Here is a 14391-nt window from a genome sequence, read left to right as displayed (position 1 = left end):
TTGATTTAGTGTACCTCCTACCTGTTACCTCCCTGAAGAGGCCTCCTCTTGACTCCCAGGCTGGGCCAGGGCCCTCGAATTTCCCTGGGTGACTGCAGAGTGGTTGTTCCCGTGTCTTTGTTCTCCCAGCCGTTGGGCGCTGGGGCAGGAACCAGATTCCACCCTTCTTCAGTTTCAGCGTAGTAGGGGAAACAAGTGCAAAGATCACGGATTTGGGAGTCCGGAACTTCCAATCAGAGTCATACGCTGCCAGTTCCAAGCTGTGCGACCTTGACTTTAGTAAACCTTCTGGAGTTTAATTCCTGCATGGTTGTTAGGGGAAATTCATGAAAGGAAGCCGTAGGGTGAGGGGGACTTTGTAAGCTGTGAAGGACTGGACAGAAGGGAGGGACTGAATGAATTTGGGAGAAGAGAATCTGCTATGCTTAAAGGTAAGAGGTAGCCCTAGCCGGTTTGGCTCAGTGGATAGAGCGTTGGCCTGCAGACTGAAAGGTCCCAGGTTCGATTCCGGTCAAGGGCATGTACCTTGGTTGCAGGCACATCCCAGTAGGGGGTGTGCAGGAGGCAGCTGATCGTTGTTTCTCTCTCATCGATGTTTCTCACTCTCTATCCTTCTCCCTCTATGTAAAAAATATATTTTTTTAAAAAAGGTAAGAGGTAACCTGAGTTCTCTTTGCCATTTAGTATATGCTATGAGGCTTGAAATTATTTCTTTACTAATTTACATTTGGGCTGGACTATTATATGGGCTTTACATGATTTGCCTCTATGTAGTATGTTGAGTTTAAAAAGAGATGTTGACAAACCAGCTAACCCACTGCCCTCATTTTACAGATGAGACTGAGTACCAGAGTGGGAATGTGACCTCCCCAAAGTCGCAGAGTAATTGATAGAGCTAGAAAAGAACCTGAGCCTGTAACTGACAAGAGATCTTTCAGTTACATTCTTTGGAAGTAGCCTTGAGGTACTTTTGTTTTACATGGCCTTTTTCCCTTTTTTAAAAAAATAAGAAAATTGTTATATTTTTTTTTTTTTTAGAGAGAGAGAGACTTTGATGTGAGAGACTTAAATTGGTCGGTTGCCTCCTGTATGTGCCTAGACCAGGGATTGAACTCACAACCTAGGTATGTGCCCTGGCCGGGAATCAAACCCGAGACCTGGTATGCAGGATGTGGCTCCAACCAACTGAGCCACAGAGGCCATGGCTCTTTTTCCTTTTTAAACACTCATCCTCTCAGCTCCCTCAATCAGTTATCACACTTTTTGTAATTGCCTTTTTACTTTCTATCTCCTTGCTAGAATGTCACCTTACAGGGACAGAGATTGTGTCTTATTCTTTGTTCTATGTTCCCAATATCCAGTACAGGGCCCGGCTAGTAGTTGGTGTCAGTTAATGATAACAGCAAAAAAAAAACCACATTAAAAACCAGGCATGTTACATGCAGTTATAGTTAAGTCTTCACAATGACCCCCTAAGTTCTATTATCCCCATTTTACAGATTAGATAACAGAATTAGTGAAGTGAAGGTACACAGTGGAGGCTGGTGAAGGCCTTTGGTGATCTGAGGGTCAGAAACTAATTTATTTAATTTTCCCTCCTAGATCTTTGCAAATTATCTTGTGAGGAAAAATGCCTAAAGTCAAAAGAAGCCGGAAAGCTCCCCCAGATGGCTGGGAGTTGATTGAACCAACACTGGATGAATTAGATCAAAAGATGAGAGAAGGTGAGTTGGGGAGTTCCTGTCCAGGTGGGCTGCATCCAAGAGAGAGGCTTAAATGCAAAGAGAGAGGGCACTACTGTGGCCTCCAGACATTGATTTGTTTTGTTTGCTTACTAAGTCATAAGAATGCAATAAGTGTCAGAAAGTAAGATAACACTAATGAAAGGGGCTTCAAAAACACTTTGGGGCCAATTTTAATATAAAAGTTTTAGGGAATATAGATCAAATAGTTTATCTATAATTACTATTTTAATTGGATATATATTTCAAATGACACAAAATATATTTACTTGGAAAATCCTGTTCTTTTTTCTGAAACATTGTTATTCAGATTTTTCTTACGGGTTTCTGACTGTTTTCCTCATCTTTGTTTCTGCATCATCAACCAGTTTTCCAGAATGCACCATCTTCACTTCCCTCTAAATGCAGTATGATTCTGTACTTTGTGAATCAGTGTAGTGTGCTGTTTTGGAAATTTTATCATAAGTCACAAGCATCTGTTGGCTTTATATGATCACAGTGTAACAACTTATTAAATTGCTTTTTTTTTTTTAAATATATTTTAAAGTGGTCTTTTTTTAAAGCTTTGAGGTAACTAATCTAACCTTTGTTATTGTGAAGTCATACCTCCAACAGTAATTACTAAATCAGTGTTAAATTACTTTGCTTCTTTTTTTTTCAAAACCTCTGTTAAATACCCAGAACTTAAAGTAATCAAGATCATTTTGGGCTGAGCGATTTCTTCCCCAAACAGATTTTTATTCAAAATAAAGGAACTTGGAAAGTGCTGTAATATATGAGATTTTACGAGTCCTTGAAAAAAAGCTTCCATTTTTAAGGGATGACTTTTGGGGGGAGAGTATTTAGAAGTATATGATTTTTTTTTTTATATGATTTTCTTTACCTCCAAAAGAAGTATTCTTTCTCCCATTTTTATTTAACCATGTTGCCCTTCAGCATGTCTTTGCTTTCCCATTTTACTCCTACTTCCACTATAAAGAAAGCAGAGTGGATGCCAGGTGGTACCAGACTTGGCTTCAGTGTTGGGCACCATAGGGAGGGAGCTCTGGGGATGTGGCACACTGGAGAGGGGCAGAGGTTGCTACTTACCTGGAGCCCATTTTACCATATCAAATACAGGCTGAGCATTTCCAAATGTGTTAAATTTTTCCCCCCTCAAGACAAGCCAGAAAGCCAGTTGTTTTATGTGAACTCCCCTAATTTAAAATTCAAACTTAAAAATGTATTTTTTGGAGGAGCCAAACAAAGCCTGCCAGCTTCCATTCTGTAGCCTTCAGTGCAAATTTTGCCTGTGGAGTCTGTGGCAGTGTTTCTGGGTCATGTGTGGCCTTTGGTAAAGAGGCACAAAGCCAGTGGCATTATCAGCCCTGTTCTCTTGATCTGAGGGCCATTAACAGAACCACTCACACTTACTGGAGCAGTTGGCACTGTTACTTAGGAAGGAAATTTCTGTTTTCTCTTTGTCCCCAGTATTTCCTAGCTCAGTACAACTTCTCAGCTCTTCATATGTCTCTTAGCTCATTACTCAAGTTTGTGTATAGCCACTGTTGCTCTGTAAGTCCCCCACAAAAAAGGGACTGAGGGGCAGAGATGGCAGAAATTACATGTGGCAGAGGGTTTTATGGGGATTTGACAAAGACATTTTCTCTATGGACTGTAACTGAGACTTGTAAATAACTTTGTTTTTATAAGGACTTGAAACTAGTTGAAAATCGAGCATAATCAACACTTGCATAATAAACATTTAATTAGACTTTTAAATAATAGTACTGTAAAAGAAGTGTTGCCAGATTTTGAAGTTAATGGGCAGTTTTTGACATTAGCAAAGAGGTAAAAACATAAGTCTAGACTATGGCATGATGTCCCCTACCTCTGGCTTCTTATATTCTCATAGTGACGAGACTCCACGTCACCCACTGAAAACTGTCTTCCCCTTTGTGTGTGAACCTGTACAAAACGATAGCCAAGAATGACCACATGATCTTGCCCTGGTCAGCGGCTCAGTCTACTGGAGCGTCGTCCAGTACACCAAAAGGTTGTGGGTTTGATTCCCAGTCTGGGCGCACACATGGGTTACAGGTTTATGATCACTGGTCGGGGTTTATATGGGAGGCAACCAATCAGTGTTTTTCTTTCTCTTTTCTCTCTCTTTTTCTTAAAAAAAAAAAAAAAGAATATTCACATGATCTTGTGAAAATGGGTCCAAAAAGGGATTTTTAAAATGCAGGTGATGCTGCTATGATTAAAAGATTGAGAGAAGATTCAAAAGCATAGGAAGGTTCCACTTCCAGGATGGCGTCATGCTCCCACCTTTCCCCAGTGTTCTCATCCAGCCACCTCTACCCAGGTGACCAAATGTGTTCTCCAGCCTCGATTCCACACTAGACTCTCCACCAACTATCTATTGGATGGCCCCCATTTAGATACTTAAAAACATCTCAAACTTAACGTGTCCAGAACTAAATCCTCATTCACCCACCTCAAAGTTGCTTCCCTTCTCAGGCCACAAACTGTGGAGCTTTCCTTGATTTCCCTCTTATTCCTATCCAAACATCGAAGACATCCAGATTCCTACAAAGGGTGGCAGAACAGAGAGGGAAAACTGTTACAGATAAACAATACTTGAGACAGATGAACCAAATACAACATCTGGACATTGTTTAGATCTTAATTCAGACACATAGTTGTCAACAGATATTTTTGAGGCAATTGATGAAAATTGAACATGGATTTAATATGGGATGCTAATAAGATAATGATTGAGCCGAAACGGGTTTGGCTCAGTGGATAGAGCATCGGCTTGCGGACTGAAAGGTCCCAGGTTCGATTCCGGTCAAGGGCATGTACCTTGGTTGTGGGCACGTCCCCAGTAGGGGGTGTGCAGGAGGCAGCTGATCGATGTTTCTCTCTCATCGATGTTTCTAGTTCTCTATCCCTCTCCCTTCCTCTCTGTAAAAAATCAATAAAATATATTTTTTAAAAAAAAGATAATGATTGATTTTGTTGGGCGGGATATTGGCATTACAGATATCTTTTAAGGTCTTTAGTATGTAGAGATACATATTTTTAAAACTTTTTTAAAAATATATTTTTATTGATTTTAGCGAGAGGTATAGAGAGATAGAAACATCATTGAGAGAGAAACATTGAACTGGTGAACGTTTGGTTCATAGGTCGACGTTCAACTGCTGAGCTACACCTGCCAGGCGAGATACATATTTTTTAATGTGATGTTTGATGTTTGAGATTAATTTTAAAATACTCCTCTTTCCCCACTCGCAAACGTGGAGAAAACCAGATAAAATTAAACTAGCTAACTTTTAGTTACTAAAGCTGGGTGATAGGTACTTGGGAGTTCAATAAACTGTTTTCTTTTGTGTATATTTAAAATTGTTCATAGTGAAATCTTAGAAAATTCATGTATCTAAAATCTGGCTCCTTTTAACTCATCTATCCTCACTACCTGATTCAAGCTACCCTCACTTCTTATCTGGCTTACTTCAATCTCTCCCTGCAGTCTTCTCCACAGGGCAGCCAGGGTGAGAGTTTTAAGTCAGTCAGATTATATCACTTTGCTCAGGATCCTGCAGTGGTTCACCTCCCTATCAGAGCAAAACCAAAGTCCTTCTGTGACCTTCCAGGTCAAACACACTCTCACCCTCAGCTCTTTCTTGAGCTCCATCACCTACTTCTTTCCCTCACTCGCCTCATCAACCCCCAGCCTTTCTGCTGTTCCTTGATCCCCAGTATAGTCCTGCCTCAGGGCCTTTGCATTGCTGTTAGCTCTGCCTCTCAAGCATATTTGCCCCTCATTTTTCTTTCTTTTTTTAATTTAGATATAATTGACATAAAACATTGTATTAGTTTTAGGGGTACAACAATGATTTGACATATTTATACCTTATTGCAAAATGATTACCACAGTAAGTTTAGCAAAATATCTATTACTTCACATAGTTTTTTTCTTGTGATAAGAACATTTGAGATCTACTCTCTCAGTAACTTTCAATGTACAATACAGTATTGTTAACTATAGTCACCGTGCTGCACATTACATCCTCAGGACTTATCTATAATAATAAAAGGGTAATATGCTAATTAGACCGGACGGGGCTGTAGCTGTGGGATCGAGGGAGCCGCCGTGGCTGCGAAGGCCTACTCTTGCACGAATTTCGTGCATCGGGCCTCTAGTTTATCTTACAACTGAAAGTTTGTACGCTTTGACCCTCTTCACCCATTTTGCCCACCTTCCAGCCCACCCACACCCCTTATTTTTTTTTTTATAGATTTTTATTGATTTCAGAGAGGAAGGGAGAAGGAGAGAGATAGAAACATCAATGATGAGAACCATTGATCAGCTGCCTCCTGCACGCCCCCCACTGGGGATCGACCATGACCTCCTGGTTCAAAGGTCAACACTCAACCACTGAGCCATGCCAGCCGGACCCCTTGTTTCTTAAGTCTCTGTTTAGATATCTCCTTTGTGCTTTCTTTCATCATCTATATAAAATGGCAGTCCCTCCTTTCCCCACTTGCCATCTGTTACAACTTAACTACTAGATGTTGATCTGCTTTCCTCCCCTGGAACACAGCTCCAGGGCTTCTCTGTCTTCCCTACTGCTGTATCTTGTGCACCCAGAGCAGGGCTTTCCCCACATGAAGCAAATGGTGTGCTTTTGCTATGTCCTCAGCACCTGCATCTTGATTCAATCAAAGAAACCATTTGTTGAGCTGAATTATAAATCCTAGATTTTAAAAATGGCCTCAAAGTTGGAGAAATGGAGGTATGGGTTTGTTGTTGTTTTGTGTTTTGTTTTTTTACCATTCCTCACTTTTCTCCTCTGCTCTAAAAACCAAGAGGAGGTGGTAGATAAAGATCAACTTGTAAGAAAGAGAATTGCTGGTGGCAGGTGTGAGCTGCTACCTGATCCTATATATATATAGATGGAGCAGTTATTTCCTGCAGGCCTGCCATACTGTGAACTTTCAGATTAGTCCAATTCTATTTTTCTTTTATCCCTAAAGGATTTTGGTTGGCAATGAAATTAGAGGTACTCTATAGATGTTTAGGATGCCAGTCTGTGGGCCCAGAATTATGTTGAGAAATTATTAGACTGTAGAAAGAGGTTTGGAAGGATAAAGACCAGGGTTTTCACAGAGGTTTTATTTGAATTATTTTTCAAAATCTTTTGTTTTCTAATTTATGTAATTAAAAAGGCATTTTAAGTTTAAAATAATTATGCCTGGCCGGCATAGCTCAGTCGTTGAGCGTCAACCTATGAACTAGAAGATCACGGTTCAATTCCTGGTCAGGGCACATGCCCGGGTTGCAGTCTCGATCCCCAGTGTGGGATGTGCAGGATGCACCCAATCAATGATTCTCTCTCATCATTGGTGTTTCTATCTCTCTCTCCCCCTCTCCTTTCCACTCTGAAATCAATAAAAATGTATTTAAAAAAATAATTGTTTAAATCATGTGGCTTATTCTATTTTTTAAAAAATAGCTGTATTAAGATATAAATCATGTAATGTAAAATTTGCCCTTTCAGAGTGTTCAACTAAAGGGTGTTTTTAGTATAGTCACAGAGTTGGGCAACCCATCACCACCATCAGTTTCACATTTCATCACCCCAAAAAGATGCATACCCTTTAGTAGTCATTCTCCCCCCACCCCCACCCCCCGCACATCTCCTAGTTTTAGGCAATCAGTAGTCCACTTTCGTCTCTAAAGACATAAAATCATATGGTAGGTTGGCTTTGGGAACTAGTTTCTTTAATTTAGTGTAATGTTTTAAAGGTTCATTTATGTTGTAGCATGTATCAGTACTTCATTCCTTTTTATGACTGAACTAGTGGCCCAGTGCACAGATTTGTGCACATTGAAAGGAAATTAATTAGAAGAAATATTTTTTTTAAAATATATTTTATTGATATTTTACAGAGAGGAAGGGAGAGGGATAGAGAACTAGAAACATCGATGAGAGAGAAACATCGATCAGCTGCCTCCTGCACACCTCCCACTGGGGATGTGCCCGCAACCAAGGTACATGCCCTTGACCGGAATCGAACCCGGGACCCTTCAGTCCGCAGGCCGACGCTCTATCCACTGAGCCAAACCGGTTTCGGCTAGAAGAAATATTTTAATATTGCTATTCACCCTTTCTCTATAATAGAAATGTCAGAGATGAAAGGAAATTAGTAAAATGTATATGAAAACAATATATAAATTGATTAATAAACAATAACATGATATAACAACAAAGACATGATATAAAAACACATATTAAAAACGACTGATAAATTGATTAAACTTATTCTAGTATCTCCCTGTGTACCACATTAAGAGTAAAAATACTTTAAGAGTGCTTGACTAATTTTCCTTGTGATGAAATATTTACTTTAACTTTATCGTCACATGCTCTTCAAACTCGAGAAAAAGCAACATATAACTGACCATGTCCCAAAAGGGGTTCAGGTAGGAATATTCCTATTCTGTCTAGATCGGGGCCAGCGAGAGCTTTATATGTATTGTGCATGCGTGAGTCAACATTTACTTTTAAATTGCCAGTGCGCGTCATATGTACCAGTCAGATGGTCGGTCACTTAGTCTTTTATATATATAGGTTATATTCCATTGTATGGTTTACATTTTATCTGTTTATTAGTTAATGGACACTGGAATTGTTTCTACTTTGTGGCTATTGTGAATAATGCTTCTGTGAACATTCACATACAAGTTTTTGTGTACATGTGTGTTTCTGATTCTCTTGGGTATATACTCAGGAGTAGAACTGCTAAGTCATATGGTAACTCTGTTTATCTTCCTGAGGAACTTCCAGATTGTTTTCCAACCAGGCTACACTAGTTTACATTCCCACCAGCAGCATGTGAGGATTCCGATTTCTCCACATCCTCACTACTTGTCTTTTTTTTAATTGTCTCTCATTTTTTATTGTAGCCACACTGGTGGGTATAAAGTAGGATTTATTCTTTATTCCTGCTTATTTAAAAAAAGACACCACTATATCCTGTGTAGAGTAACCCTGCCTGCCAAAATAAATCAAACACCATTTTCTCCCCAGCTGAAACAGAACCTCATGAGGGAAAGAGGAAAGTGGAATCTCTGTGGCCTATCTTCAGGATCCACCACCAGAAAACCCGCTATATTTTTGACCTCTTCTATAAGCGGAAAGCCATAAGCAGAGGTAATTGGCTAGATTCTCTGTTAGCCTTTCCAACTTGAGTAGCTTTGAGATTTATTTAAGTAACTAGAGGCCCGGTGCACGAATTCATGCACCAGTGCGGTCCCTCGGCCTGGCCTGCGGGATCAGGCTGAAACCGGCTCTCTGACATCCCCTTAGTGGGTCCCGGGTTGTGAGAGGGCACAGGCCAGGCTGAGGACCCCACCAGTGCACGATTGGGGCCAGGGAGGAACATGGGAGGTTGGCCAGCCAGGGAGGGACTGCAGGAGGACTCCAAGGCATGTCCAGCCCATCTCACTCAGTCCTGATCTGCTGGACCCCAGCAGCGAGCTAACTTACCAGTTGGAGCGTCTGCCCCCTGGTGGTCAGTACGCATCATAGTGAGCAGTTGAGCAGCCTTAGCATATCATTAGCATATTGTGCTTTGATTAGTTGAATGGATGACTGGAAAACTGGACACTTAGCATATTAGGCTTTTATTATATAGGATGGCTCTATTATAGCAACCTCAGCAAGTTTCATGATTTTTCTTGCCACTAAAAAAAAGAAGGGGAGCAATGTTGGATATTCTATTTAATGAAGATTAGTGATGGGCCAGGGGTGGGGCAAGCTTTGTTTTACCATGATCTGATGCCCTTTTCTCATCTTTTTGACAGAACTATATGAATATTGTATTAAAGAAGGCTATGCAGACAAAAACCTGATTGCAAAATGGAAAAAGCAAGGTTATGAAAACTTATGCTGCCTGCGGTGCATTCAGACACGAGACACAAATTTTGGGACGAATTGCATTTGCCGGGTTCCCAAAAGCAAGCTGGAAGTGGTAATGTCTATCCCTATAATGACTGACTATTGAATTTGATGTCACTTTCACTTCAGAATTCTGTCCTAGTTGACACCAAGAGAGTTTATACTTTTGAGGGGGCTGGAAATAATTTGGTTGCTGGATGTCCTGCTGGCCATTCCCTCCCACCCCCATCCCAGAAGTGAGTCCCTCTGTTCAGCAAGCCATCTAAGCAGTTTGGCAGTAATTGTATATGCTTTGTCTGGGGGCCAGTCTTAACTCCATCTTTGAGCAAGTTATTGAATTCCTCACTTACAAAATAGGAGTAATAACACCTATCTCTAAGGTGGTTGGGAGGACCGAGTCAGGGAAGGGTGAGCCAGTCAATAGTACTTACTCTTCAGCTGTGCTTTTTTCCAGGCCTCGGCACTTCAATTACACTATTTCTTCTGTCAGAACTTCTGAGTTCCAAACCTCAGAAATGGTGCTGGGTATGCAGTAACTGAGCTGAGATCACAAGCCCCTCTGAAATGGGGCTACAGGAGGCAGAGAAGTTACTGGGATGTTGGCCATTAGTGGCCTTTGAGTGCAGCCCCTTAGCTGACAGTTGTGGGTCCAGTTGGGAGCTGAAGCCACATTTTTCACCTTCTGGGTTGGTCTTCCACAGTCACTACAGGGACCCTTTACTCTGCAGACCAGTTACAGTTTGTAGTTTCGGCTCTGGGCCAGGGCTTTAGCTCAGTAGGCAGCTGTCTCCCTGAATCATCTAGAATGTCAAAGGCACAGCATTCTGAGCAGTGGAAAGTGAATGAGGGCTGCCTCCCCAAGGGAAGGTTCTGGATGTTAAGTTTTCTGGGGGCAGAGCAGCAGGAGCCCCTATTCTCTGAGACCACCAGATTCCATGGCAGCGTCTGGTTGGAGGAACTCCCCCAGCCTTATGCTCAGAACAGAGCCTGCTTTGGATTTAGTTTGGTTTCACCATCAGATCTTATTTGCTTAGGTAAGGGTCTTACTCCAAAAAAGAGGAAAATAAATATAACCACTGCTTTGAGGTCTTCCGTCTACTGGACAGGCCCCTGGCCTGGGAGAAAAGACTTCTGCTACTGTATAGATTCAAGTGCATAACATTCTCTCCCCATGGCCTCCTGGAAGGATCCCCAGCCCAGAGGACCTGAGACCCCTGAACAGTAGGAATCCTACCCACCTCCCCCCTCCAGCTTATAGCAGGATATGTCATGCTCACTTTGCAGATTAACAAGAGTCACACAGATTTTTCCCCCCTTTGGGGGGAGGGAGTGGCACAAATGTGTTTAATTAGCTTAAATTCAAAGTACAATAAGTTGTAACTTCAGTGTCAATAGCAGCTGTTTCCATTCTCACACGGGAACTGAATTTTTGTCATCCAGAACTGTCATAGAGGAATTTCTGAGGAGTGCCCTATAGGGAGTGACTCCCATTGTCAACTTCCTCAGTGAGAGGATTACTACGTTTGTGGGGGGGGCGGGGGGGGCGGCGCATATGGTTGGGTGCGGTGTCTCAACTGTCTTCTGTTGCAGGGCCGGATCATTGAGTGCACACACTGCGGCTGCCGGGGCTGCTCTGGCTGAGGCCCTTGGGCCTTGACCCCTTTCCACCCAGGACTTTGGACTTCTCAGGTTTCTGCCTGTCGTGACACCCCCTTTTCCTGATAGCAGCTCTTCTGGCAGAGCAGTGCCACAGGGCCAAGTTGGAGCATGGTCTCTATGTGTGAAGGCTTTGGTGTTCATCAGCTGTGATTTGTACAAATAAAACTTTTAAACCTTTAGGCCCTGCAATAGTTCTTTACAGAGCCCAGTGGGAGAACACCGGGCCACTGGGACTCAATCCTGACCACCTCATGTGACCATGATCAAGTTCACTGGGGATGACAACCTCTCAGGTGAGGATGGCCTGAGATGATGTGCCAAAATGGCCCAAGCCGTGCTGGGATCTGCTGGGATCCTGTCAGGCACCCTGGGCCCAGCATTTGTCTTAATACAAAATGCTGCAATTCTTACTCTGGCCAGACCTTGTCCTCAGGATTGAGGCTACACCAGCATGTTCATGTGTCTTTAATATGAAAGGGACTCCTGAAGTTCCCACAAAGCACTGTGAAGGCTGTGCACTTTGTTCCAGTTCTGCTGGATGGAAATCCTCCTGGGCATCCTCATTACCTGCCCCCACAGCCTCTGTCCACATCAGCCTCAGAGACAGTGTCTTGGTCCCCCTTGGGCTTGGTCCGGAACTTCTGCCATGGGTGGGGCGTTTCCTCTGCTGGCATCATTTTCAACCATTGCTTATAATAAGCTCGAAAGCCATCAATCTTCTCCAAGTAGGTGTTTTTCCCTTTGTACTGTAATTAAAAAGCATGGAATTCAAGGGTTCAGAGGAGCCACAATTAGAATCACTGCATGCTACCTACAGCTAATCTCAAACCACAGCAGCTGGCTCAGGCCTCAGGGAAGCTGTGGAAAGGAGAGGGTACAAAGCTGTTGATAATACCTGAGTATACTGTAGAAAAGCAAAGATGCTATACCAGAAGGCTGACCCAGATTCCCATCTGCTAACAGCTCTTCCTAAATATGTGTTGTTCTCCTATACAGTGGTCGGGAAACTCATTAGTCAACAGAGCGGCAAACGGCGGCGGCTCGCGAGCCGCAGTTTGCCGACCACTGTCCTATACCCAAGGATGTTACTCCCGCCCCTAGCTAGAATCGCTAGGTCCCACCAACTCTACCTCCACAGTCTGCTGAGTGCTTCTACCTCTGCACAGCCACTGTCTCCCTGGTGACTGTCATCTCAGCACTGCTACAGTGGCCTCTACAGAGAGGTGGGAGGAAATGAGATGTACCAGGCAGATACCAAAAGAAAGCTGGTGGAGGAATAGACAAAAAAACAAAAGTACCAGAGATAAACTTACCACATGATGATAAAAGGGTTGATTGAAAAGATTTAACAATTCTAAACTTCTATGTATCTAACGTAGCTTGAAAGTACATAAAGCAAAACCTTCACAATCACAAACAGAAATAAGTCCACTCTCATAAGGCAGTATGAATGTATGATTTCAATACAATAAGCTTTAAGTACTTAGGTAGTCTGGGGACTGCTGACAACCTGAGAAGACCCTTAGTGGGCCCTACACCTCAGGGTGAAGAGACAACCTACTAACTAGATACTGGCAACATGCAACCAACAAAACTAGTATCCAGAACATATAAAGAACTCAGAAATTGATAAGACTAAACCAACTGCTCAAAGGCACAAAGCTATGTCCTCTGCCTGGCATACTCTTCACTGCTATCACTAATTCTTCCTGTGCCTTCAACGGCACTCAAGCATCGCACCTGCACAGCTGTCCTTGACCCCATGCCTCCATGGTGGAGCTTGGTGTGTCCTTGCCAACTTTTCTCCCTACCCATTGGGATGGTGCTTCTCCAGGCTAAATCCGTGGCACACAGTCTGACTCAGTAGGCCTAAAATCTGAACCCTCAGATTCTGATATCCTCAGAACGGCAGACAGAAATGGCTGTTACAGAACAGGTTCTATCACTGCCCTACTGCCGTCCCCTTTCACTTGACAACAGTCCGTACTGGGTACAGGCAGAGGGCAGGCACTAGGGATTCAGGTGAGCAAGGCAGAGAGAGTCTCCACCTCTAGGGGCTTATAATTCATGAAGGTGCGAGTCACACATGTAAGTATAAGCTGTGAAACATGGTGAAAAGAAATAGTGCTTTATGTAATGAGAAGGGAGGCAGTCAGCTGAGTATCCTCTGAGAAAGAGCCACTTAAAGCTGAGATCTACAATATGAGGTGGAGCCAGTTATGTGAAAAAGCAGAGGGAGTCTCTTTAAGGCAGAGAGGATGCAAAAAGCCTGAGGCAGGAAAAAGGCTGGTGTTACCTAGAAAAGACAGAAGTACAGTTGGACTGACAGTGAACAAAGGAAAGAGTGGCCTGAGATGAAAGCCATGTGGAGGAGGGACTTGCAAGCTGTGGCCTAAGGAATTTGGGATTTTTCCCAAGGGTAGCCACTGACAACTTAAAGCAAGGGAATACCAATCCCAGAAGGCCAGAACCAGGGGCAGGTAGTGGCCCTGACTAAGGTGACAATGGGCACATTAGAGCTTGGGGGACATACCCGGTCAAAGGTGGGTGGGTACTGGGCTGCAAACTCCAGTTGGCGGATGACGACTTCATTCACTGGGACTCTGTTCTGCCTCATGTCCTTCAGGATGTTGATGAGATAGGTGTAGTCCAGCTTCTTGAGGGCCGCATTGATGAGGGTGCTGTAGATGTGGGTGTTGGGGGTCATCTGGGATTTCTGGAACATCACAGACATACAATCAGCAAGATGATGGTGATTGTCGGAGGAAGGCCTGCTGCAGCATGTTCAGCTTGGTGAGTTACCCTGCCGGTCAAGTCTGCTCTACAGACTAGTGACCAGGGACAAGAAGGGCAGAACCTCATAGCAACAATGGGCTGCACTGCCCCCTCCAAAAAGAAAGCACAGATGCCCCACTCTGTGGCTCCATCCCACATGGCTAAGTACCTTACCCTCTCAGTCCTGAAGAACGTGGAGAGAGAATATTGCTCTCAGAAATCAACAGACTCAGGCAGTAAACCATGGGCAGGAGACCACCTCC

The 14391-nt window shown here is 43.1% G+C and overlaps 2 protein-coding genes across 5 annotated transcripts in view; one reads left to right on the top strand and one right to left on the bottom strand.

The window, feature by feature from the left end:
* Positions 1 to 11533, top strand: part of BUD31 (BUD31 homolog) — a 12410-nt gene extending 877 nt beyond the window's left edge. Inside the window, exons 2-6 of one of the 2 annotated variants that reach the window (XM_080679268.1) lie at positions 835 to 964; positions 1603 to 1724; positions 8825 to 8947; positions 9601 to 9767; positions 11285 to 11533. In XM_080679268.1, coding sequence (XP_080535394.1) covers positions 1631 to 1724; positions 8825 to 8947; positions 9601 to 9767; positions 11285 to 11335 — 435 coding nt within the window. In that variant the 5' untranslated portion in view covers positions 835 to 964; positions 1603 to 1630 and the 3' untranslated portion in view covers positions 11336 to 11533. The remainder of the gene's footprint in view (positions 1 to 834; positions 965 to 1602; positions 1725 to 8824; positions 8948 to 9600; positions 9768 to 11284) is intronic. The other variant, XM_080679267.1, reaches the window with a different exon arrangement.
* LOC308253629 (pentatricopeptide repeat-containing protein 1, mitochondrial-like) overlaps positions 10529 to 14391 on the bottom strand; it is a 21245-nt gene continuing 17382 nt past the window's right edge. For 2 of the 3 annotated variants that reach the window (XM_080679253.1, XM_080679254.1), the window contains exons 8-9: positions 13887 to 14069; positions 11004 to 12099 (exon numbers count right to left, since the gene is read on the bottom strand). In XM_080679253.1, coding sequence (XP_080535379.1) covers positions 11917 to 12099; positions 13887 to 14069 — 366 coding nt within the window. In that variant the 3' untranslated portion in view covers positions 11004 to 11916. Of the gene's footprint in view, positions 10737 to 11003; positions 12100 to 13886; positions 14070 to 14391 lie in introns of those variants that run through there. The other variant, XM_080679255.1, reaches the window with a different exon arrangement.

Source organism: Plecotus auritus (assembly GCF_963455305.1).
Source record: "Plecotus auritus genome assembly, chromosome: 7".
In the NCBI taxonomy this organism is placed as follows: domain Eukaryota; kingdom Metazoa; phylum Chordata; class Mammalia; order Chiroptera; family Vespertilionidae; genus Plecotus; species Plecotus auritus.
This window is presented reverse-complemented; position numbering and strand designations above follow the sequence as displayed.